This window comes from Labrus mixtus, chromosome 18 (assembly GCF_963584025.1).
Source record: "Labrus mixtus chromosome 18, fLabMix1.1, whole genome shotgun sequence".
NCBI lineage: Eukaryota > Metazoa > Chordata > Actinopteri > Labriformes > Labridae > Labrus > Labrus mixtus.
Genome location: NC_083629.1, coordinates 21591661 through 21618498, shown reverse-complemented (window position 1 = coordinate 21618498; position 26838 = coordinate 21591661). Strand labels below are relative to the sequence as shown.

The 26838-nt window shown below is 42.3% G+C and overlaps 1 protein-coding gene and 1 long non-coding RNA gene across 4 annotated transcripts in view; both read right to left on the bottom strand.

The window, feature by feature from the left end:
- The window catches only part of LOC132993379 (brain-enriched guanylate kinase-associated protein), a 45341-nt gene extending 19135 nt beyond the window's left edge, over window positions 1-26206 (bottom strand). Inside the window, exons 1-5 of one of the 3 annotated variants that reach the window (XM_061063193.1) lie at window positions 25949-26206; window positions 13324-13471; window positions 11389-11661; window positions 7769-7930; window positions 5423-5489 (exon numbers count right to left, since the gene is read on the bottom strand). In XM_061063193.1, coding sequence (XP_060919176.1) covers window positions 5423-5489; window positions 7769-7930; window positions 11389-11459 — 300 coding nt within the window. In that variant the 5' untranslated portion in view covers window positions 11460-11661; window positions 13324-13471; window positions 25949-26206. The remainder of the gene's footprint in view (window positions 1-5422; window positions 5490-7768; window positions 7931-11388; window positions 11662-13323; window positions 13472-25948) is intronic. The other 2 variants (XM_061063192.1, XM_061063194.1) reach the window with 2 other exon arrangements.
- On the bottom strand, window positions 16994-17509 carry LOC132993362 (uncharacterized). The gene is made up of 2 exons (XR_009676458.1): window positions 17422-17509; window positions 16994-17339 (listed from the first exon to the last, which is right to left on the bottom strand). It is a non-coding gene; the product is annotated as an uncharacterized LOC132993362 (long non-coding RNA).
- Window positions 26207-26838: the final 632 nt, after the last annotated feature.

Genomic DNA, 26838 nt, shown 5'->3' with positions numbered 1-26838 from the left:
TCTAGGAACAAGGCAGACAGAACATTTAAGTAGAAGTCTGACTATGACAGGATGGGCAGCGACAGTCACAAATGTAACTAAATACTGTGACTGTTTGAGGTTTTCCATAAGCTGCGTACTTTGTACTTCAACTTTTTTATTACATTTAGGGGTTCACTGTTTTTTTTTACAACACTAACAGTACTACTTTTATTTGATAGCATCAGTTACATTTTAGAACATTTGAAAAAACACTAGTCATCTAATCAATTAATATACATTTTATAGGTAATGCTACCCATTTATATACATATTATCAATTATTATAAAGAAATAAAACACATATATTTCAAAAGATTTGCTTATCTATTTGATGAGAACTTTTACTGTCAGTACTTTAAGCATTTTGTGATGCTTGTGCTGTTGTTCTTCTATTAAAGTAAGTATTAAAGTAATCGCCTCTTCTACTTCTAAAACGGAAATTTTTTAACCTCTGGTGTTTCTAATTGTCCCTACATAGAGGATCTATGGTTTATATTGTCCGTAACTGATTACAGTTAACTGCAGCCTGTATTCAGACTGACTCTTCAAAATGTGATCTATTCTTCTATGACATATTTTGAGGAACAAAAGGGTTACCTTACTCACAATTGTATGCAAATACAGTATGTGTTTCTGCCTGCACAAGCAGTGTCTCAGACGAGGCTAGAAGATTTCATTTGAACTCTCACTAAACAGTCTCCCAGGCTGCCAGGCTATAACTAGTTCACTGCTGACACCGGCAGAGTTCTATTGGAGCGATGTGATTATTCTTCTTCTTAGGTCAAAACAGATTATGTGTTATTATTTCATCCATACAAACAGCTTTATCTGATCTTGATCTACACATCAGACAGTTCCCCCCTTTGATGCACCTTGAGTGCATACACATCAATGTCATCGCTAAGTGAATCAGTCTTTCTCTAAGTGTTAATCTCTTGATTTGCTCTTTATGTAATTGTTTTATTCTAGCCCGACCTTGCCGGTCCGGGCCTCTCAGAACTTTTAATTATGTGTCTCATTTGATTGGAGCTGCCTTTATCGCTGCCTGCCTGTCTGGACTGTCTTCTACAAAGGAACATTCCCCCCCCCCCCCCCCTTGAAATGCCATTGCATGACATGACATCAAAAGAAATGGCAATCCCAATGAGCCCTGCCTCAAAAAAAAAAAAAAATCTCATACTGTCTCCTGCCATGAAGAGCGATTTGCTACACCAAGGCTCTGTGCGAGACAGACGATCCCTTTGAAAAGGCAAAAGTGTTCAAAATCATTTTCACATGACGAGAATAAGTTGATGCAAGGTGAGCTGTAACGGAGGAAAGATCCACTATGGGGGGGGGGGGGGGGGGGGGGCAATGTCAGGCTCTCTGTCTTTCCACGGTACGACAAAGCAAGAAGGATTACATTGACCCATCACAAATAATAGGCAGCAAATACCGCGAGACAGATGCCGTTGTAAATGGCTGTCTCCTGGGCATACAGTACTGCGTGTCATGTCCGCGGTGATTTATTTCAATTTTCACGCCTCGCTGGTCCACCACCTCGCATGAGTTCAGAGAAAATTCATCCAGCAAATCTCCATTATCTTCTGCAACATCAAAATGTATTCACAGCAACATGTGCCTCCTTTGAAGGGTCACTACATAAATTAAGACTCAGTCATAGAGATATCGTGCTGGGATTGGTAAAAGTAATAAATAATGGATCCCTACTCAAACACATACATGATCTTCTTCCCGCCTTTTTATATTTAGGAAAATATATGTCATCAACCTTCTACTTAAGTAGACATGGATCCTAGAGCAACATGAGGTTTTATGAGATTTACATTTGAAAAAGTTGGGCTTTAAGGTCGACATACAGTTTTTTCTAATTGACACAATCAGATTTTTTTAAAGGAAAGAGAATATGTGTTACATATTTTCCTCTTTTCTACAAGTTTAAATAAGTCTCAGAGCTCCCCGACACATGTCTGTGAAGTTTCTTGTACTAAATCCACCCTGATCCTGTATTTGATCATCCCTCTATTTCAGCCCTGCTCAGAACAGGCTGTTTCTGTGTCTGTACCTTTAAATATGTAAATGAGCGGTGTCTGACCACGCCCCCTCTCTGGAAGGGGCTTGGGTGTACTCGGGCTTTCTCGCTCCATGTCCTCTTGTTTACGGTGAGAAGGCAGACTCAGAGGGCAGAACAAACACCTAGCTGTGGGAGTGTCACCCACCTGGGGGAGGGGCTACTGCCCTTTGTGATGTCATGAAGGGAAAATCTACAAACGGCCTGTTTGAGCACACATTTTCTGAAAAGTGGAGCAGGCAGAAGACGGAGAGGATGGACTTTTCTCATAATTCGGGGGTTTGTAGACAGACACACATTAGTTCTGAAAACTATTGTTAAGTGTTTAAAGCATAATATGTGACCTTTAAATCCATTCACACGTAAGATAGTAACAAAAACACTTTGGTTGCATACAGCGCTTTGACTATTCGTTGATGAATATCAGTGGGGAGCAGTTTTCAGGTTGCCATGCAGAGACAGATACCCTTTTGTTCAAGAATAAGTGACAGTATGTCTCTCTCAAGCTAATGCCCCTTGATCCCCGTCGTTAAGCTCAGCTAACCTTCACTGACTCTGTGGTCAAATTTCACATACAGATACGAGACTGATATCAATCAATAACCAATAACCTCTCAGTCGTCTTCCATTACTGCGTGTGCGGGGCAGAAAAGCCTCGTGTGTCAGACTTCTGATGAGATTACAATCCACTTTAATCAGGACACTGTAAGTCAAAAGGACGGAGCTCGGCTCATCTTCGGCTCCGATTCCGGCTGATAAATCCTAAAAGCAAAAAAGGCTGAGGGGCTGACTTCTCCGAACCCCGATTTGATTGGACGGCTGCTGCTGAGTTGACCAGAACAGCAGTTAGCAGTAATAGTTTTCTAACAGAGTTGCACGGCAGGTAAGAGCAATTACTTTGGACATTGATTGCGCTCCCAGTCTTTGATCATGTAATTGCTTTGAGAGAGATGAAAGCTGCTTCTGCTGCTAAACAGGTGCGCGCTCGAATCGATGATGGTAAATCTCTCATCAAGAGAGAGACGGAGCAGAGGGAGTAAATGTCATCATCGCTCGCACATTATCTAGTTTTATAAAGACCAAAGTTTAACATGATATCATTCCTCATAATTTCTGTGTTGGTGGATCTGAAGAGGGCGTATTTGTCTGTGTGTCGTCTCTCTTCCTGCCTCCACGCTTGCTCTTTTCATCATATTACTTTTAAAAAGAGGTTAAGAATTTTCAGCATGATTTGAAACACTTAATACAATCATTGATCTGGGTGCAGATTGCAGTACACTGCATTTGGTGGATGCTTTAAAGGAGCAATGTGTAAGAGATCTACTGAACTAAATGATAGAATGACCTTACTAAATCATCAGAGACTAAGGACAAATGCCGTGTTGAAGTGCTGGATTCTCCACAACGCAGCAACCAGGATGTCCTCCTTCTAAGTTTAGATTCATAAAATAAACCTGCAGCATCATCAAGCTTCCCAGGTGTTCCCAAAGAACCTCATTAGAATAACAAATTGCAATAGGTAATTATAGTTATTCAGAATTCTTTCTTAACTTTTGACTCTTGTATTTACTACTTTTGTGTTTTTGTTGAAGCTTCTTTTCAAATTTGCCCTGTTGTGACTCTTATTATATTGGATTTAAAGTCTATTTTTCTCTTGGATTTAACCGAACGTGTTGTACACTTTACAAAGTGCCGAGTTGAGGTCATAACTCGCTGCTGGATATCAACTTCCCTCGACTGTTAATGTTCAACAGCTTGAGCAATTTAAGAAAGAAACACAAACTGTAAGTGAAGGTTGCTTAGTAACTGCAGGAACAAATGATTCAAGTTCAAACTTTGGGTCACAAGCTGTTTAGCTCTGTGTGTGTGTGTGTGTGTGTGGGTGGGTGGGTAGGTGTGTGTGTGTGTGTGGGTGTTTGTGTGTTCTTGTGTGTGTGTGTGTGTGTGTGTGTGTGTGTGTGTGTGTGTGTGTGTGGCTTAGTTCACAAATCCCCATCACCTTTATACATGTTTTATGAGCGTCTCGGTGGGAACTCAGTGCTACAGACACCATTAAGATTCTACAGTTCTTGTGTAAATGAATACAAACAGCTGCAGCAGTCAGGAAATGTTCAAGCTGAAGAAGTGGAAATGAAGAGACGCTGTGGAGAAAGTTGTTCGACTGAGGTGTCGCTCGGAGGATGAGTAAGAGTGAAAGAGGGCAGTTAAAATCTGTGACCCTCACTTAGTGGAAAACAAAGACACATAGCTTCATCATAGCAAGTCGGAAAGACTCAAAAGAAAAGCGCTCACTCTTCAAAGGAAATGTCCTGCTTGCAAAATTGTGCCCGACTAAAAGTTGCTATTAGCACCGAAATGTGCTTCAAGTATCATCAGTAGGAGCACTCATTATGCAGAGTGGCCCGTGTCAGAAGTTAATGTCATAACATATTCTTCAAGTGGATTTTAATCACTGAAGGATTTAGTGTTAAGCATCACTTTCTTGTTTTTCAATTTTCCGCTGATGACCTAGCGGTTAGGTTGCGCCCCATGTACAGAGGCTACAGTCCTCCGAGCTGGCTGCACATTCATACGCCACCGACGAAGCAGTGGGAGCAACTTGTGGTTAAGTGTCTTGCCCGTGGACACATCGGACATGTGGCTGCAGGAGCTGGGGATCGAACCCCCCGACCAACTGAGCCACAGCCTATAGAGCAGGCCTACTGTACTCTACTTATGATGACAATGATTGTCATTGTTGCCACAGCAAAGTGTTAAAAACAGCAGAGCGCTCCTGTTTAATAGAACATCTTTGGTCCTGTGCTCGCAGCCTGTCACAAGCTGGTGTTGTTGATGGAAAAAATGCCCCCCCCCCCCCCCCCACAAGTCTCATGACTTTCCTGCACAGCCGAGCGATACGGAGCCTAATTCAACTTGATTATCCTTTTGAAAAAATCATTAAATGATAATGATAACAAATCATTACGCATGCCATGTAAAGTGTCTAACTAACACACATTCACACGCCATCAGAGAGGGAGCATGGGGATCGAACCCCCGACCTTCCAGCTGAGAGACGACCTCTTCCATCGCTGAGCCACAAGATATACAACAGATATGACCCTCTTCAACCTGCCCCTTCATTCTCTCCTCCATAAACAAGAGAGCACTTCAGGACAGTTTCAGAAATGTGGAAAGACTCAAAATAAGTCGATGAGAATGTCAGGGAAAGGTTGCTGAGTTTGCAAAACAAACATGTTAATACCGGGGTTTTTGTTTTGGATCATCAGCTAAGCTCTTTAGTTTCTGACATTCGGGTTAAAACTGTAAAAAAAAAAAAAAGTCTCTTACCGTCCGGTGCATCTTGTCCTCCAAATCCTGGTTGATCCTCTGAAGAGCCGCATAGCTGCTCTGGATCCTAAAACAACAGGAAAAGAATTACAGACTATAAAACAAAAAAAAAAACAAAAAAAAACTAGCATAATGACTAAAAAAGAATGTTTACTTTTCATAGAGCTAAACAAGCGGCAGTAATGTCTCGTTAAACTTAGGCAGAGAAATAAATAAATGATGAGATTAGGGCACTGATAGAAGAATCTCGGAGGGGATTTGCAGGATATTTTTAAGTTCTGACTCGGATTTGAAGATCACTCAGGAGGAAAATCTGCTGAGCCAAAACAGAAAAAAAAAAGAGTCTATGATATGTTTAGCACTACAGGAGATGTGATCATAAAATAAAACTTTAAATCCTTGAATATTTTATGAAGAGGAAATCAGTAAACATGCACGAGAAGACGCGTAGCAACGACTCGGCATCTGCAAAACCAACATGAGCTTTTTAAACGTGTTTTTATTTTGAAAATGTTTGTCTTCATAACCTTGTCCTCCTTTTTTTTTTTTTTAAATCTCCTTTCATCTCTCATGTCTTTATTGATCTTTGGTAGACTTCCAGTGCATTAGTGAGCGTATAATGGAGCAGGGCCCTGACTCTCCATTTGTTCCCTTGTTTCTGCTGTTTTATCACGTCACCTCTCAGCTCACTGTCACATTCTCACATTAGCTCTCTCAGGCCCTCGCACAGTGTTGATAAAGCAGCATTTATGGCTCCATTAAGCAGACAGACACGGAGAGTGCTGGCAGAGGAGACAAAAAAGCAAAGACAAATCAAAAACTCTGAGCGAGATTTACGAGGGGGGAGGACGCACCGGAGGAGCGACCATTACTGATTGATGCACAAAATAAACCAGTCATCGTTAGTGCCACCATTTCTTTAAGAGCAAAGTTTGTCCGGCAAGTACTTTCTGTTCTCCCTACCAGTTCAAACTAAAAGCAGTTGGGTCTCGGTCCTGCCAATTATAATTAATAATTAAATGTGTGCATTTCCTGAGAGGACCAGACAGGTGGCCGTTCTGTCTGCTTTCCAACTCTCCAAGTTTCCTGCCAGAGAAAGTTTTCAGGAAGTGTCACGAGTTGAAATAAAAATAGCAAACATGTACATGAATGAATATTTAATCGTCCAATCAGAGGACGACAGAAATAAGCTCATTTGGTTCTGCTGGCATCGTGAGAAAAACAGAAATGTCCAATTAGGTAAATAAGTCCAGAAGTCTGAAGAGAAAGTCTGTTACCGGAGGATTCTTTACAGTGAGTTTAAAAAGCGTAGTTTAACTCCTTTTGGATCTGTTGGTGGGTGCACTCCATGAATGAAGGCTATGGTCCACCAAGCGAGCGGCCCGGGTTTGATTCCCGCCTGTGGTTCCTGTCTCACATGTCATTCCCCTCTCTCTCTCGCTCTCTCTACCCGATTTCTGACTCTATCTGCTGTCCTATAGTATCTCTAAATAAAGGCATACACAGGGATTAAAGCAAAAAAAAAATGTTGGCTGAAAATTCTCAACGTATAAAACAAGTAGCCTCCAAAATAAAAGCCGAGCGGACTTCACGTAGCAGATCAATGTTCTGCAACACAAACGCAAACTACACGTATGTTACATGATTCAGATAAATGCCTGACAATAAAGACAGCAGGTTGCACTGCTCGACTTTTTTTTTGTCTGATTGACACTGACTGAAAATATCAAAGTCGTGAAATTGACGGAAATCGGCCGTAGCGACGGAGAACTTTAATCCCTGCGTACAGAGCCCAAAAAAGCTAAAGAAAAGATAGTTAGCTAGCTTGTCTCGCGTCTGTTTGATACAATGGCTGAGGCCGAGAGACGGAAGAGGACTGTGACGGATGAAGCAGAAGAAGAAAAAAAAACAGAATGAGACCCATCATGAAGTCGGACCAGAGTAAATATTTTGTAAAAACAAATATTGGATGTGGAACTTTAACCGTGTGTTGGCACAGACTTTCTGTATTTGGATTAAACTTGGTGGCAAGAGCGTGCAACTTTGATTTAAAATTCTGAGGCTGCATGGAACTCAAGTTGTTCTACAGACAATACTAATGTGGAAATGTGAAATCAACCTGTATCCACTGACGGGTAACTGGGCTTTAAAGAAAACCTATTTGAGTTTTTTACATACAAAGTTACCTCAATTCTTGTTGAACATGAGAAACACCGTCACGGTAAGCTTGTTTGATCATTCCTCATGTTTTCTCCATGTCCCCCGCACAACTCTAGTGGGTTTCCTTCTGCTGCTGAATTGACATTCAATGCATGCAGAAAAAGCCACACATGAGCAAACACACACCTGCGTAGTTTCTCTGTGAATTTCTCCAGCTCCTCCTGGGCCCGCCGCAGCTCCGTCTCCAGGTACTGCCGGGTGGAATCGAACTCCGTCTCCACCATCTCTAGTTTGTGGGTGGTGTACGACAGGCGCTTGCGGAGGTCGTCCTTGTGGTCGTGGAAAGAGCTGAAGACGCAGTAGAGAGAGGTTTAGAGAAGAGACAATCACGACACTGATGTTCTGCCAAAGTTTTTCAGAGACAGCAAAGAGAGAGAGAGAGAGAGAGAGAGAGGAAAACAAACGGAGAGAATGGGAACGTAATGGAGTAAAAAAAAAAAAAAAAAGTAAACTGTGTGTGTGTTTGTGTGTGAGAGGAAGGGATGAGGTGCAGCAGAAGTGTAATTCATTTGGAGGGGAGAGAGGTCCCGGGCATGGGGTAAGGCGGTGAGGCCCGATAGGGAGGTGGAGATGGATGGAGGAGGAATACTAATCATTTCCCATTCACATCCAGGGAGCAAAGCTGGGGCAAAGGAGCTCCCACCGGTGTAATGGTGAATTCCATTACACAACCCCCTCATCGAATCTCGGAGAGAACAGGAAAGGATTTCTGCCTCCAGACAAAGACCATGTGTGATTCATTGAAGAAGATGTGAAAATATAGAGTGGACCACGGCTTTGTGTGTGAGTAGGCTTGAAAATGGGGTGAAAGAGTGAAGCAGAAGCACGAGAGAGAGAGCGAGAGAGAGAGGGGGGGCCCCTAAAAGCAGCTTTTTATCAACACACCAGGCAGAGAGTAATATGTTGGTTGCAGGTTTGATTGTGGTTGGACGAGAACACACCGACGGCACCGAGCGAGGGGATGGATGTGGCAATGAAAGGCTGGAGATGGGAAGCGGGGATGGTGCGAGCTCCGGGGGATTTAGCATTTTGCCAGACTGATGGATACTTGGCTCACGGAGAGGTTTCGATGGCTCAGCTCTGCCAACCAGCAGGCACACTGAGAACACCTCCAAGTTCACTCCGGCCCAGAGCCCTTAGTTAGGAAGCATGGCGGGGGACGGAGGAGAAGATGGTGTCCACACAGAGATTTACAGAATGTGCTGTATCAAGAGAAGGGTGGGGGAATTTACTACCCTTAATGTTTATAATACTTAGGGGGAAAACTCTGGCTAAAAAGTATGCATCTATCTTAAGGTGTCAGTATGTAAGTAGAAAAACTAAATAAGCAAAAAACTTGACCATAACATTGAAATGGCAGCTAAACCTTTTAAAGTCTTTATATGTGATTTTTCACACTTAAATGTAGATATCAAGTATCTCCTCTGAAAATAACTCTGTGAGTCATGACTGTCTACAATGGGTGTAACACCCGAGTCCCACTGTCTGTGATGTTTTCAGAGTTTTCAGAGTCCTATCTTCACTTTGTTTACATCGCCGGGACGGCCGGCTGACTCCTCCCCTCGAGTATAAAAGTTGTTTAATTGAGGGACTAGAGAAAAGAAGAATAACATACTGTACTCACTGCTTAACTGTGTTTCTAGATCACGCTCATTTCAGGTAAATTTACATGCAGTGTGAAGATACGAGCGTAATAAAGATCGCTAGCATCAGCATGCTAACACAACAATGCAGCGCGAGTTGTTTTGGCTCCATGCTGGTGCTCAAGGGCGACATCTGCTGGATCAAAAAATCACATATAAAGCCTTTGAAAGGATCATTTTTCTATTGACTTGCACCTTCAGTTTGTTAAAGACAGGGTTTGACATTTGGGGGTCAATCTCTTGCTAAGAATTAGATAGCTTAGCATACAACTAGTAGCAGGAATACATTTTTCCTGTCCAGAATGAATGAAAGAAAGTGCTTACAAAGCTAGTATTCCAGGGAGTTACTCGCTATATTCCTTGACGAAAAAAACAACAACAACAAAAAACAGCTATGAGTGCAACAGATTTGCTACACTGAAATTACAGGCCTCAAAATTATTCATATTATCACTACTTTTACATAATTGTCTGCGTACTGATTATATAAACTACAAAGCTTTATATTTGTCGGTAAGAAGCGGCAAACTCTGGTGTTGAAAAATGAAGCCGATGGAGAAGTACAAACTCCTGCAGTTCCTCGAGTGTCCACTAGAGGCTGGCTGCAGGAGCACCGAAAGTCACATACACACCCATTTAAAAAAGCAGTTTTTTACAGCATGAATTAACATGTTTACAGCCTGGTTCAAAAAACAAATAGGTCCGATTAGCTCATGTCACGATTGGGAAACACTGTACAGGGGGTGAATTTTTTGATAAATCATCCGTTTTGATTTGATGAAGGATAATAGTTATTCACAATAAGGCATGTAGCTAACATGCTTGACATACCCGCCTCAGCTCTCAGCCTCTCGTTAGGTTGACTGAAAGTTTGGGGTAAGACAGGATTTCCAACATTGCACAGACATTGATGGGACTCCAAAGCCCCCCCTGCAGTAACAGATGGGTGATGTCACACAGATGGTGAGGATACTTTTGGATTTTGTTGAGAGCCAGGCAACCGACTTCCCCTTCCATCCAGGGTTGCTTTTAAACTAAGCTAATCCAGTCTTAGCTACTTTGTGCACGCACATGGAAACTGTTTCAACCTTTTATAGCCAAAAGAGTGGAAAGGTGTATATTTAAAAATGTGTAACTGTTCATTACGGTGCTAGGACAGTGGGTTGTTAGCCTAGCTTAAAGACGGAAGTGCATGTACTGTATAGTGTAGTTTCATACAAAGTAGGAAAACATGGCTACCAACACCTCCAAAGTTGTCTAATTGAAATATTGTCTGTTGCTATTTTAACCTGAACAAAAATAGATGTAAGCCAGGGAAACATTTTAGGGGTGAGTTTCAAAGACTTGTCAAAATGAGATCTTTCAAGTTTGGTAACTTATCGCGCCCAACAAAGACTAAAACTCAACCATGAACTAATATAACGCAAACTGGGCTATAATCTGATACTGAAGCCTATAACTCAACTGTTTTGAATCTAACTCTTATGGAAAGCAAGTAAGCCGATTCCCCAGAACGTTGAAATATTCCTTACTGAATGTTTTCTCGACAGATAGATGAGTCATTGAAGAGTCTCGTATCCATTATGCTGAGGCTCGCAGGTTCAGCCCACTCAGCCCGCCTGGCGCTACAACAAAACAAAATCTTTACAACCTCGCCGCCGACTAACAGCTGCAAGTGATGTTGTAAAATCACATGGCAGCGAGCCAGAGCGCTATTGTAAGTACATGTGAAAATGGCTCTGGGCTCTTATCAGTGTGTAATGCCAGTTTAATTAACTCTGAGCTCACACTCATTGATTATTTCTTTTAGGCTAACACTTTCTCCCCCCCCCCCCCCCCCCCCAATAACCAGATGACTTTTGTTGGTAAAATGTCGTGCGGTGTGTTAACTTTGATGTAGATGTCAGCTGGTACATGACAAGAGATTTGAAGATGAATGATGGGAAAGAATGGATGCTACATTTATGTTTTAATGGCTTTTTAATGGTCATGACCTATGAAAGAGAATCCATTTCCATTAGTAAAATGAGTAAAATGGATTCCATAATTATGTGGCTGATGTTAAAAGTTAAAAAAAAACACTCACTGCATGACTCATCTTACCTTCTTTTCTGATGTTTGCAACCATTTCTCTGTGTTTTCAAGGCAGTTTTGCCAATATATATCTTTTTCATATTTTTCTCTCTGTCCCGGCTTTCATGTGTGTGTGTAGTGTTTTTTTTTTTTTTTTTTCCGCCTCTGCTGCTGCTTCTTCTTCAGCTGCTGCTGGTCCGGCTGAATATTGGAGCCAAGTTTTGAACTCTAACCACAAACCACCAGTCAAAGCTCTAAGTCTTGCCTGGGGAGGCAGATAGGAGTTGGCTATCTGTGATGACCCTGGCAAAGAGAGCAGAGGAAAAAAAAAAAACAGCTTTGAAGATTTAGCGGCACATTTAGTTCTGTAGACTCCGGGGGAAAAACACAGATTTTTTTTTTTTTTTTGTGTGCAATCAGAAAATGAGCCTGTTTGGTGTGGCGTGGGTAAGCTGAAGCCCTGTAACTGAACTTGTAAAGTAAACAAAGCGTTTGAACTGTGCAACTCCAGTTGAACTGAAAAGATTGTCGAAATTAAAAGATTAATGCACAAAACCCTTTTTTCCCTTTATAATTCTATAGTCTAAAAATTGAAATGCAATATAGAAACCAACAAGAAGACTGTTAAAGAAAGCTGCAGCACTGTAGAAAAATGTATGTCACTATCACCTTAGCCTGTACTTCTTCATCCTTACCCTCTCTCTCTTGTTGGTAAAAAATTGAACGCAGCCACCACAGAGTGCAGGACCATAAGGAATAGAGAGTTATTGACCAGCTGACCTCTGAGGTTACTCCTCAATAAATCAGTGTTAAGATGAATGCCTGTGTGTTTCTATCTCTATCCCTCGACATTGCCCTGCGGTGCTGGGGGGGCTTGACCTCTGCTCTCCTGCACAGTAAGAACTTCATAACCAGCAGCTAGTGAGAACTTGATATGCCAGAATGAATATTTCCATCTACACAGCGTTCTATATATACTCCCTCCAGTGAGACTTTGCGATGTCAATGGGAATTAAATTCTATTTAACGAAGAAGGTGTTTTGAAAATCACACATTTGTGGGCGCCAATAGCCTAGTGGTTAGTGCCAAGCCCCATGGAGTCCATACACCTCCAAAGTGGGTGGCCCAGGTTCAAATCCGACCTGTTGTTCCTTTCCTGCATGTCTTTCCACACTTTCTCTCTCCCCGATTTCTGACTCTGCCCACTGTCCTATCTCTAAATAAAAGCATATTCATATTTTACACCTGTTTGCAGGTTTGTAGTTTGAATTGAATCAGCTGCTAACAGTAAAGAATCATCCAGGGACGTGTTAGCATTAGCTTTGTTTGCGAGCTATTCCTTCTGATAACATCTGATGTTGTGGGCTAGGAATAAAAAAGCCTGCTTGTGTTGTTCTTCCAATTAAAATGAAGGCCCGTTGTTTCAAAAAGGATTCTTTCCATGTAAAGTGCAGGACAAAAATAGAACGCTTGACGGGCATCACAGAGGAGCGTTTCAACTATAAGCACCTACTATAAACTGCAGAGCAAACATTTCAACAAGTCCATATACTCCTTTTTTAAATAAAACGCACCATGTTCAGCTCTTAAGAGCAGAGTAAGCATAAGTGCATAAATAGAGAGCGGGCTTGCCAGCAGCAGAACTTTATCAGTCCCGGCAGAGAGGCTGGGTAGTTCAACCACCAAGCGGAATGAATCTTTAGCCGCCTGCCGACGTTTCTAATGGCTCCACCACTTATTATTTTTTAATCTCCCCTCAACACGGGCTCAGGAAACAATGGCAGTTTCTGGAAACACTGTCACTATAGCTGTTTTTCTTATCGGCTAGTCACAGAGGGAGAATGTGAGACACGGTCGACGGAAATAGTTGCTGAATTGGTAAGAAAGTGTGCATGAATAGAACCCCGTACACAAACATAAACACACACTCACACACCTGCCTGCAGTGCATATGAAGCACTGTACCTTCAAACTGTATTGCAACACCTCCCACAGGGGGATAAACAGCAGATCTGGGCGCCTCAGGTGTTGTTAGGCAAGGTAAACAACATCCACATGAAGAAACACATCGAAGTCCTCAGAGAAGCTCTCGATGGGCTTACTGCTGCTTCCTCTGCCAGAAAAAAAAAACGGCAAAAGATATGCAAATCAATCACATCAATCTTCTACTGTGCGTTCCCTCGTAGGTATAAAGAGGCGCACACAGTGAGTAAATCCTGTTTACCTGAAAAACTTTCCCAATATTTTACAACTTGTCACAATGATCAGACAATGCACACAACAGGGAGAACAACAAATGGCTTCTGTAATTCTGCAGACTCTCAGTTTCCATCTCCTTATACTGCACACTTTCTCTGTTTCATGAGAGCAGCTTCAGCAGCTCCAGTTTAATTCAAAAAGTTCAATATACTAAAGGTCACAAAGCCAGCATCCATTTTGGATCTGCAGCGTATAGAGCCCTCATGGTGCCCACAGGTTGATTTACTAGTAATGAGCCACAGGAGGTGAGCGAGGTAGAGCGACTGTCTGCCAGATGTACAATTCACAGTGACCAAATGAGGACATTAATCTTTAATGGACACGGTGGCGTCCCACCTGTAGTCTGCTGTTAAATGAGCAGCTCGCTGAGACATAAGCACCTCGTATACTGTAAACACTTAAAACCTCTTTGTGCCAGCTTAGAGGATAACTCTGCAGCTGCTGGTGTGGTTGTTTTGGACATCATTCCCATTGGTTGTGATGGCGTTGTACCAGCTAAAGGGGACTGCTAAGATCTGGGACTATCGCTGCAAAGACTCCAAAGGGGAAAAGAAACAAGAAGCTCACAGATTAAACAGGTAACAGACGAGACAGATAAGAGTGTTTGTGAGTCTTCAAAAACACTTAAAAAGGAACATTTACATTTCTACACTCTCCTGACGTGCAACAGTAGGTTTCTTAAAAATTGGTTTGTGCACAAAAACTCATCGATTAAAGGAAGTCACCATTTTGGAAAATACACCTCAGTTCTAGTATTTACGTTATTGTCAATGTAACAGGGAACAATGAATATTCATATGGCATCTCTCGGTGTAAGAAGCAATATCAAAAATAGTAAACAATTTCCATGAAAATAATAAAGCCATGAAAATCTTTAAAAGTATCAATTTAGTTTGAGGAACAATTGTGTTTTAAAATGTTTTAAGAAGCCAGCTGTCCCATAACCTGTGTTAAATTGATGGATGTGCAGATGCAAATTCTGTTGAGTCTTTAAGGTTTGGTTTCCACAACATTACTAAATTACAGACTTAAAAGCAGGGTTGTACATTTTCAAAAACTAGCATGATTTTGAAAGTAGCATTCCCTCAGTGATCTGTCTGCACCCACCCCCTCCCCTGTGTGTTCCCTCAAAAGCCACGCCCCTCTACATTCACTAGCGCCGTCTCTCCAGAAGTGGACATCTGCTGATCGGTAAGTAAAGTCACAGTATAAACTCCGTCTTTGTCGGTGACGCGGTTTGTGTGTGGGCTAGTGCACGCAAGGTGTAGAGAATGAGCAGGGAGACAGGGAGGCGTCTGATTGGTTCATCAAATTGGTACCTCGTGGCAGACATTGGTCGAAGTTTTTACAGGCTTACAACTGCTACAGATTTTCCTCGTTCCGTTTTCAGAGCACATGAGTTATTAATTTCTGTCAGGACCTAAAGACAATTTCAACCAAAAAAAATGACCAACCCTGCCTTTAAGTAAAAGAAAGTACTGAATGATTGTGATCCAGGTTAAAAGGAAGCTACAATGTGTGACTCCTGTACTGTATAAAGGAAAAGAAACAGCAGCCAACAACATTTCTAAAAGCCAAACACAAGACTTTCTCCCTGTGAGGCATTGTAGTGCAAATGACTTCATACTTTTTCTCAATTTGGCCTAATGAGTTTATTAAAATATCTTTAGTTTTGGCCGTTATTTTAAAGTGTTTACAAATTGTAATGAGCCAGGATAATGCCTTCAAATAGATTGTAACTCAAACAGCCTTAACGCCTACAGAGACCAGAAGTGGTAATAATTAGAAACATTATTAAACATGTTTTCTAAAAAGTGTTTCCCTTGGTATGATCTTCCACAGTGGTTTTAAACTTTGCTTGAGAGCTATATTTTTTCTTCTGATGCAAGACTCCAGAAATACAACAGTCTCTTGTGCATGCTCCAGTACCAGCGGCCAAAAAGAAACTGCTCTGCTGGATTAAGTCACCAGAGCAATCGTGATGACAAGTCAACACAGTTCTCTGCCCGAAGAACTGCATCTGAAGAGCGGTCCCGGCACTGCTCGTATCTCCTTTCATTTCTATCTACATATCAAAAGGAAATCAACCTTAAGAGGGGAACTCATTGGCCTCCAAACTAGTCAAACTTTAACTCAAACTTCTTATAAATAAACACCTAAAGGTTTGGTTTTAAACTTCTAAAAGTGTCATGTCATTAGCATAGATTAATTTTTTATATAAGCTATTTAGTTTTTGCAAACCCCTCTACTTGGAACTTTCTCCAGAATAATTTAAAACTTGCAGACCTCATTTCACCTGAAGCGTCCGGCTCCATCTGGGATCACAACTTCTGCACTTTATCTGTGGACCAATGTGCACATTGTAATTGTTGTTGCTCTTAACTTCTACACTGTTTCCTGATCGTGTAATGTTTATTATGACGAGTGCTGGTGCCAGGCCCGGCTCTAGACGAAATGACCTGGGGTGCATTTGAGATGAAAGGGGGTGCAGCGACAGTGACCGGCAACAGCAATGAAAGATGGTCTATGTGTTACAGGTCCTGAAGTGCTGTACTCTAAATCGGTCCTGGTCTCAAGACCACTTTTTGAAGGTTTCGGTCTCAGACTGGGGACACTCCAGATTTTAAATCAAGACCGGTCAAGAACTGTTTTTCCACGTCATTATTTCGATTAGAAGGAAAACGCCCCTTTCTAAAATAACTAACAACTTAAATTCATTTGTAATTTGATTTGAATCCTCGGTTATGGCCGCAACCTTCCCGGTGTTACGGGTGAGTCACACGCCCACTGCACACAAGATGATGATTTTTCAGTGATCTTTATGGTCTTGGTCTTGTCTCGGTCTCGTCCTTCCTTGGACTTGGTCTCGATCCCTTGAGGTCTTAACTCGGTCTCGATCCCTAAATGTCTTGGTCTTGACTCGGTCTCGATCCCTAAATGTCTTGGTCTTGACTCGGTCTCGATCCCTAAATGTCTTGGTCTTGACTCGGTCTCGACCCCTAAATGTCTTGGTCTTGACTCGGTCTCGACCCCTAAATGTCTTGGTCTTGACTCGGTCTCGATCCCTAAATGTCTTGGTCTTGACTCAGTCTCGATCCCTAAATGTCTTGGTCTTGACTCAGTCTCGACCCCTAAATGTCTTGGTCTTGACTCGGTCTCGATCCCTAAATGTCTTGGTCTTGACTCAGTCTCGATCCCTAAATGTCTTGGTCTTGACTCAGTCTCGACCCCTAAATGTCTTGGTCTTGTCTCGGTCTCGTCCTGCCTTGGTCTTGGTCTCGATCCCTTGAGGTCTTAACTTGGTCTCGATCCCTAAATGTCTTGGTCTTGTCTCGGTCTCGTCCTGCCTTGGTCTTGGTCTCGATCCCTTGAGGTCTTGACTCGGTCTCGATCCCTAAATGTCTTGGTCTTGACTCGGTCTCGCCCCCTAAATGTCTTGGTCTTGACTCGGTCTCGATCCCTAAATGTCTTGGTCTTGTCTCGGTCTCGATCCCTAAATGTCTTGGTCTTGACTCGGTCTCGACCCCTAAATGTCTTGGTCTTGACTCGGTCTCGACCCCTAAATGTCTTGGTCTTGACTCGGTCTCGATCCCTAAATGTCTTGGTCTTGACTCGGTCTCGACCCCTAAATGTCTTGGTCTTGACTCGGTCTCGATCCCTAAATGTCTTGGTCTTGACTCAGTCTCGATCCCTAAATGTCTTGGTCTTGCCTCGGTCTCGTCCTGCCTTGGTCTTGGTCTCGATCCCTAAATGTCTTGACTCGGTCTCGTCCAGCCTTAGTCTCGGTCTTGACTCTGTCTCGACCCCTAAATGTCTTGGTCTTGTCTCGGTCTTGGATCACTCTGGTCTCGGGTATGTCTTGGTCTCGGTTAGTGTGGTCTAGACTACAACATTAGGGTCCTGCATGTGGTCCCCGGTTGAACAGCCAGGTCACGCTGCACCCGTCATGACTATCACATCATGGACTTAATAAACACAATCTAAATCACTGTTGTCATTTGAAAACCTTGATTACTTATTGTAACTAACTTTTTGTGTCCATTCAATTGAGGGTGCAGAAATGTAAAACGAGGGTGCAATGCAACCTTTTGCACCCTCGAAGAACCGGGCGGGCCTGGCTGCTGCCATCTTGGCCCGGCCCCCCCTTGTAAAAGAGATCTTGACCTCAATGGCTTAGCTTCCTGGTTAAGTAAATGTTTTTTTTTTTTAAATACATAGAGAATCTTTTTGTAAAGCCCTGACCGTGTGGTTTCAGGTGATGTGAAGAACAGTCAATAACCAGAGAGTAAATATGTTTAAATTCTTTGTGGATTTTGTGACCGTGGTTCTGTTTCCCTCCGCAGAAAGCTCTTGGGGATAAATGATCAGATAATAAATAATTCCTCCTGCTGCGCTATGATTCATCAATCCCTCCCTCCGGCTCCTTCTTGTATCCTTGGCTCTTTGAACGTCTGTCACAGCAATAAAGTTCTGTGTGTGTGTGAGTATGTGCGAGGCGTGTGTGAGTGTGTGCGTACGCCTAACAAGCTACGGAGGAAACAGGCGGAGTGTTCAATCAATTTTGACAATTTGTAGGCACATTTCACACCATTCCTGATCACATCACATCACATCAGGGGGGGCGCAGCGGGGGATCTTTTCACACATCGCGCTGCAGAGTGTGTTTGTTGTGCAGCTCAAGGCTGATCTGCGCTTATGTGTGTTTTTCCCCCTTATCTTTTTTTTAAGATAAAGGTGAATGTTGATCTAAAAAAAAAAAAAAAAAAAAAAAGGCTTCAACTTGCCTTGATTTGACATTTGAGAGACAGAAAGCATCAATCAGTTCTGCGTCCTCTAAGCTTTTAAAAGCATTTCGCGCTCAATGAGGAGCGTAGATTCCCCGACGTACTCATTGAAGAACGGCCGGTGTGAATAGGAGGAATGCCTATAATAGAAAGAGTGCCTTAATGTTCTGCTGGTCCTTTAAGGCACGAGTTAATATACCAATAAAACAAACCATTAAATATCTTAAGTTGACAGTCTTCATGATTGCAGATTAGCCATTCGGTACCAAGTGTCTTTAAGCTAAGTGACATAAAACCACTTCGCCTGGGTGGAAAAGCTCTGCCGGCTGCAGGTTGATCTAAAAGACGGAGGAGATTTAAAGACACATCCTGCAGCCCCGTCTGTAAGATTCTGCTGCCAAACCACACAGACAGTGTGGCAGCTCGTAGCTCCTCTTAGTCCAATAAAAACATACTTTATTACGCTGCATGGTCCTGTATATCTCTCCACTTTCTGGATCAACACTCAGTGTAAGGTACTGGATCTGAGAGGTCCGTCCTAATAAACAATGACTGAGCAACAGGTTGAACTGTCAGAGTTGGTGTGGGGAAATCAATAACACACACACATCATTCACACCTGGGGAAAGTTTACAAGTCATGGGAAGAACTTCACTGCCTGTGAAAATAATTAGATACGTTCTTCTCCGGCTCTTCTGGGAATTTTTTAAAAGTCTGACAACATCACTCATTTGAAATGATCACATTTAAGGCTGTGTGCAGAGGCGGACTCTGTCTTTCTGAGGGGCAGGGGCCAAAATGCAAAAGGGCACCAGCTGCATAACTGGGGGGGGGGGGGGGGGGGGGAGGATATGTGGAAGTGTTTCATCACAGACCTGTACTAGTCTGTGTGGCTTTGAAAAAAAAGGTCTTCCAGGATGTGAGGTATCGATTAAAGCAGCATATTCACATGTCGGGAATCTAGTAGGCTACAAAGAAAAGTCAGTCATCAGCACAGTCGCATGCGATTGGCTGGGTGTAGCGATGTCAGAATATGGGGCACACAACTCATTTTAACTCAGGCTCTCATTGGCTATTAAAGGCTGGGAATGGTGAATGAAAGCTTGTAATTGGCCGAATGAGATCCTCATGTTGATGCCTGGGAAGCTGATAAAAAAAAAAAAAGAATTATTTTATGAAATATTACCAAAATACAGTGAAATATGAGGAAAACGTCATCAAATTTGAAGCAATCTCAGGACCTTTGTGGATGTGATGTGTTTTGGATTCCATTTTTCAGATTTCAGATTTGGATTGAAGGGACTGTTGTCGATGCAGAAGGATCGTTTCTGTTGGCGTATAATGCCCAGAAAAGTACAGTCAAACTTCAAAAGATGAGTCAGTCATTTATAGTGACGTGTTTGTTAGTCTGACAGATGTGTAGGTTGTGGCCGCTGTGTTGGTCGGACCTTGAAACGGTTTACAAAGAGAAGCTTTCAAAACGATGTAGGGCACGAGTTATACTTTACACACACACAGCTGTTGGGCATGTTGAGAAAACAACTCGGATGTCAGTTCTGTAAATTATTAATATCAGTCTGTTTAATAACTAAAAAAAAAAAACACTCCTCACAGGAGCTTTAAGACACGAGGTGAAATATGAGCTTTACGAGGTGAAATAAAAGTCAAAGCCCTTCTCATTAAGACAAATAACTCAGCCGCCCTCTTTAATTAAATCTAAGAGGGCTTCAGCTGAGGGCATCAGTCTGACATCTCTTGGAATTTTGACACTTTTTTTCCTCATTAGTTGTTTGGTGGAAAGCGCTTAGGTCGATTTTTTAAGTTTTATATTGCTGGACCTGACAAAAGGAGAAAGTCTTGTGCCCTCACAGTGCTGCAGGGCTGCACTTCATCGTGCTTTTCACGCCTTTATAGCCTGTTCAACAAGCAACAATAGTTAGAAAGAGAAAGAGAAAGAGAGGGGAACATGTGTGTGTGAAGACTGGCTGAGTTGAGATTTCTTCATTGTTAAAATTCACACCTCAGTTCAGACCTCACTCAGGTTGCCACGACAACACAGTCGTGACATACCTGAGCTGAACAAGAAGACACCGCACAGACAACACTACAGAGATGTGGGTTAAAGAACTGTAAGCATGCTGCGTCCGGTTACCCTAATGCTTCATATTCATGCTTGGTTCAGATTAGTTCATTTTGAATGCTTAAATGTACAAAACTGCTTATAAACATTATTTTCTCCATCAAGATGAGTAATACAAACTTTGGTGTTATTCCAGTGTTTTGTGACGGGCCACCAGCAGGTCAAAATGTCAATTTGTCGAACATAAAATAAATGCTTAAAGCAGCTCTGTTGTGGGACGCTCTGCCAACACGGTGAAGAGCCATAAACTAAGACTAGATAGATAGATACTTTATTGATCCCGAGGGAAATTCAAAGCATCCAGTAGCAGGTTACAAAGACGTACATGACATGAAACATTTGTTACAAATTAACCACAAAACCGACGCCCCCCCTCTCCCATACATATATATTAACCCGAAAAAAAGATTTAAAGAATACCCCTAGATGAAACAAACTTAAACTGTGCAATTAAAATAGACTGAGAGACTTTTGGAGGATAAAAGTGAATACAGGCGCTATAGTCTAGTGGTTAGTGTGCATGTCACATCCAGGGGTCTCTGGTCCTCCAGACGTACGCCCCGGGTTTGAATCTGATCTGTAGGTCCTTTCCCGCATGTCATTCCCCCCTCTCTCTCTCTCTCTCCCTGATATCCAACTCTATCCACTGTACTACCTCTTAAATAAAGGCACAGAAAGCCAAAAAATAAACCTATAAAAAAGTGAATACAGGCACAGATGAGGCTTCAGGAAAAAATGTGTAAACTTGAGGATTCTGACACTCAGTAATTCAGGTTGAAGCTAAGACATGCAAATCTTAATTTTTGATCTTTAATCGGTCAAATTAAGGTCACACCACACACATCACAGCGTGCATCTTCTGGCTACACAGTGGGATCATTCTTCCAAGAAAAGCTGTGAAGGACACTGAGATATTAATATAATGACACTCGGGTAGACAAAGGGCACTAACATAAACCTTTAACATGCAGACACGTTGTATTTTTAGCTGGAAACAGCTTCTTGTACGTGTTCGGCACTTGACTACATATTGGTCTGAATTTGAAGCATTGAACCATGTTTATACCCTTTTTTCCCCCATATTAACATGCTTTTGGACTCATGATATAATTCATGATAGAATGTTTGGAAAATATTTTTAATTTTCTTAGAACAGCTGCCTGCCTGTCCACCCGCCTGCCTGCCCGTCAGCCTGCCTGTCCACCCGCCTGCCTGCCCACTGTGGGTGAAAATCAGCAAAGACACAATGGGAGCGATGAGTGTGAACATCAGTGAATCAGAAACAACAAGCTCAAAGACAATAAAACCCCCTTTTAGGGCTTTTGATAACTGCAGAATCAGATGATCATTCTCTGCATGTTCAAGTAGAAGAGCTTGTACTTCTAAGTCTGGTGGCTGTAAATATGTTATTGCTGTTTTACAGTAGATGTAACGGGATGCAGCCTGTAGCTTTGCACAGATAATTACAAATCTTTGTGGAAATTGCTTCCGTCCAAACTGTGTTTTTCTAATTTCACTTTTCCAGTGAGAAAAAAAAACGCAGCTTTTACATTAAAATCCCACTTTTCTGCAAAACAAACTCAAAAACACCATCAAAGAAATCCTTACATTCACTGATTGTACAAACTATGCAACACTACTTTTGAATGTGCTTTAAGTAAAAACAGTTCACGGGATCCTCCCGCCCCCCCGACAGCGTGTGTTGCACAGCAGCGACTCAGCTCAGCACTGCAGAGCACAAAGAGCGACAAAGTGCCATGACGACCACATTACGCCTTTGAAGAAGGAATCCTGAGCTTTTTCACCTCCGAGCCTTTTTCTCTTTATCATCACAGTGCAGATTGGACATCTGGAAAACCCAGCGTTCATTAAACTGCGAGAGGGTTTGTGAGATCGTGTGCACGTAGGACGAACGTACAGCGGCGATGCACAACCCTCCAGGGTGCACTGAAGTATTTATTGAGGTGTAATGGGTGCAAGAGGTGCAGAGTTTGTTCAACATGTAGCTTGTAAATTCTATGTGTGTGCTGTTTTTTAAGTGTTTGATAAAGCTTCTTGGGTTTTATTTCAGCCTGTCACACAACAGAGCCTTTAGCAACAAATTACTGTAGATAGCTGCAGTGTTTGAACCACGACCCTGAACAAGAGAGATCAGGATGGAACGCTAATGCAATAATAAACTTCAACAGAGAGAAAACGATTCACCAAGAATAAAAGAAAAGCCTGTGTGGAACCCGTGAGATCAAGTTAAAACCTACGAGTTGAAGAGCTTCATCCTCCTTATTTTATTTGTGACATTAAAACGCCACAGATCCCTTCTCTCCTTACATACATTACATAGACTTGGACACTTAAATTCCATTGCATGTGGGCTACAGAGGCTTATGTTGCTCAGCTGAGCCTGAGTCCTGATGGCTTTGACGGAGCCGTGGAAACGCCGCGTGGCAGACAGGCGTATCTCCAATAGTCCAGGGAGCGACGAGGGTGGTGAGGTGGGAAGTCAGAGAGAGAGAGGGAGTCTTAAAAGACTTTGACATGTGATTCACAGGGGGTCTAAATCCAAGAATACAGATACATGTGCACACTCAAAAGACAAAGCCAGCCCCCTTGAGTACGCTGCAAGGCAGATCCCTCATCAACCTTCCAGATGCTCAGAGTCCACCCTCACAAACGGCTCCTGCATAAATCTCTGATCTCATCGTCTCAGAGATAATTAGACAGAAGAATGAGAGAGAGACTGGAGGGGGGTGGGGGTGGGGGGGGGGGGGGGGGGGGGGGGGGGCAAACTGCTGCAGGCTAACCTGAAGGGAGCATTGGTGTAGCATCTGCTTTTTTTTTTTGGATGCTACGTGCCTAGCTTAGAGAAAGAACAAACAAAAGCCTCTTTAGGCATTATTCCTCAAAGTCAGAGTGAAGCCCAGTGGGGCTGGTGATGTCTCCTCGGGGCCGTTCCAGGAGGCAAAGTGGATCGTTGGGTAGATACGGCTGATGAAGGTACGCTGTAACGTTTGTGGAGAGCTAATTAGAAGTCACAGCAAGTTAACTGAAGCCGATACATCTTTTCTGCCTATTGCTCCAATCGAGCTGGCGGTTTCTACTTTTTAAATCACTTTTCTTTTCTTTGTTTTGTGAATCGAAAAAAAATAAATGAAGCAGCTTGTGACTGGAATCTTAAGTGCTCTTACAAAGAAACTTCTGGTGCCCTTTGACCCGGTGAATTCTGAAATTCTGAAGAGCTTTTTTCTCGTTTACAGGAAGTTGAACTTCAGATGTTACGCCGTAATGTTTTCAGGTATTTTAAATAAGTGTTTCTAAAGGGGCACAGTGTCCCGTTTAAAGAACACCATGTGCAGACCATTTCAGCTTTCAGTTCCACTTTGACAGAACTTGTTCTTCTAACACAAGCGAGCAGGTCAAATAGTTTTCATTGGCAATATTAATAATCACATTGAAAAGAAAAAAATATTGCTCATCATAAATTGGTGATAATGGTGGGTGGATTTTTTTCTTTTCAGTGTGATAAAGTTTGATGTCCTTTGCATGTCCTATTTTAGTTGGATGTGCAAACACCTCTTTAATAACAGTATTAATAATCCAAAATTTAAAGAACAGGAATTACCCTCATCTATAAAACTTTCGGTGCACTGGTAGCCTAGCGGTTGGTTCAGGCGCCCCATGTACAGAGGCTTAAGGGGGCGACATGGGTTCAGTTTCAACCTGTGGTCCCTTTCATGCATGTCGTTCCTAACTCTCTCTCGCTCCCAGGTTTCTGACCCTATCTGTCCTCTCTCTAAAATAAAGGCATTAAAAGCCCAAAAATAAATCTAAAAAAAAGGAACTTTGAGGCTAAAAACTCAAACGAGATGAAAAGTTTTCATGATCTATGCCAAAAGTTTTAAGTTGTAAATACCTGCAAACAGACTTTTAATGAAGTTAAAATTCTTTTCATACCCTTCTTCTTCTTTGTGCTCTTGAGTTAGCACGCTCTGGATGTGAAGACAGTGAGTTTTGTAATGTTTCATCAGAACACGTTGATCTCATTTTAGATGGCTGCAATCTAATTCAGCTTACATATAAAGTAAAGCAAAGAACAAAAGCAGCCTTTGGTGATGTGTTCTTTGGCTTATTGTCTGTGAGGATTCTTTCAGAAAACTGAGGCGGAAAGTCCGTGCTTCTGGAGTTTGTCGGAGCAGATGACTCGATTGGACAGCCTCTAAAAGTTTTACAATTTTGAGTCCATCTGAGGGTTTTGCTGTTTGAAATAAAACATATTTCTGTAGAGTTTTGGTGCTATCACCAGGAAACTTGTTAATGGCTTAGGAAGATGTTGAATTTGACATGACAGGTTGAATTGATGTGATATTATTGCCTCTGGGATTGCCTGACATGTACAGCACTAGAGCAAAAATTCTAATTTCCTACCACCTTCGTCGTATTGATTCTTTAATTACACCCTATGAAAATGCAAAACAAAACCCAAAACCAGTGCCAAAAGGGTTAGCACTCTTCTTTTTTCTTCTGCCAGATAATTAAGCTCTTCCCATTGTGCAGGAAGTCTGAAACTCACTTCAAAGTTCAGGCACCTTATTGGAGGAGCTGTTTGCTTTAATTATGTACCAGGAAGCGCGTATCATCTATAAAAAAATCAATGCCGCCGTACTTGCTGCAGGTGAGCGCTGTGAGGTGAACGCAATTAACTTCTAGATGTTATGATCGTAATGTGCTGACATGCAGATCTTTTAAATCGCGGCAACACACAGAATAAGACTTAACGATGAACCGCTTGTCTTCTCACAACTCATCAAGCGAGTACAACTTTTTAAGATTGACCCTTCTGGCTCTCTTCTTTTGAACCCCCCTGCAACGTGAGTTTGTTATAATGAGAACAACTTTCTCTCTCGTGATGTACTTGTTCATGATAATTGCCTCTCTGTGGTATCACGCTGCCCGGTGGATGAGTATGAGAGTTAATTGAGGGCTGTGAAAACATTTGGTGCCTCATTATTCTCACGGCAGTAATAAAAATAAAATCAAAATGACAGCTGAATTGGCAGAGGAAAAAAAAAACCCACAGGTTTACTTCAACAAAAACCAAACATACTAAAACAGACTGACTTCCTTTGCTGCAGAGATTACAGTAACAAGAAGCATCAGTTGACTCGGACACGCTGCACAACATCCATTCAAATTCTCCCAACATGCTGCACTGTTGAATGAACACATGCATCGGCGTACCCAACCCTTCTGTGAAAGCACTCAGACTATGCAACACATGGACAGAACAGCACCACAGCTACTCTCTACAATCATTATTTTTTCACACAAGTGTAGCAAAGCAGCAAACATACTTATCTGAGAGCAGCTAATAAAAAAGCAGACATGCACTTTCTTCTCTTTGTTGCCTTACCGTTTATGTGCTTTTCGCCTCATTTTCAGCAGATACGATCACAGTATTCATGTCCCTGTGCATCCCCTCAGAGTGGCATGCATTGAGTAAAAGCCTCCTCTAATTCTGACTAGAGACAGGCTGGTAGGCAGAGAGAGAGAGAGAGAGAGACAGAGAGAGAGAGGGGAGGCAAGAAAGGGAGCTGAATGGAGCAGGAGGAGGTGTGTGGGAAGAGGAGGGGTTACGGGAGTGAAGGAGAGAAGGGGAGGAAGGAAGAGAGGTGTGGTGATGGTGTTGGTGTCACTGCTGGGAGTGAGAGAGGTGAAAGTGGCTAACCTGGTGTCTTGCTGCACGACTCCATCAGATTCCTGGTAGGGGGAGGGGGGAGAAAAAAAAAAGAGGGTACAATTATTAGATTTATTTATCAAGCATATTTATATCAGGAACGCTGCTGCCATTGCACGTTGTGGAGTGCCGCTTATCTTGAGTTTAATGAGCTCTCGGAGTGTCTGCCTCAAACAAATATATCCATTATTTCTCACTCTGTAGCACACATACTATGTCAGAATTGAGAGGCAGTAAGTGAACGAAAGGAGAGGGGAAAGAGACAGCAATAAATGACAGATTAACAATGCCAAAAAAAAAACGCTATGTGCTGCAGAAATGGAGAGAAGTGCCCAAGGCTGAGAGGCAGACGTATAAAGGCTTCTTTTTTTTTTTAAAGGAGGAGAGAAGCAAAACACAAATGATGAAAGAAATGGAAAGTTCTGGAAGATAAGGTGAGATATAAACTAACCCAAGTAATCCTACAGCCGATTAACGGCACGATAACTCAGACTTCTAAGCTTTCTTGTTGAGGGTTTGACGAGAAAATTGACAACACTTTACGCCTGTGCGTTAAAAAAAAGGGA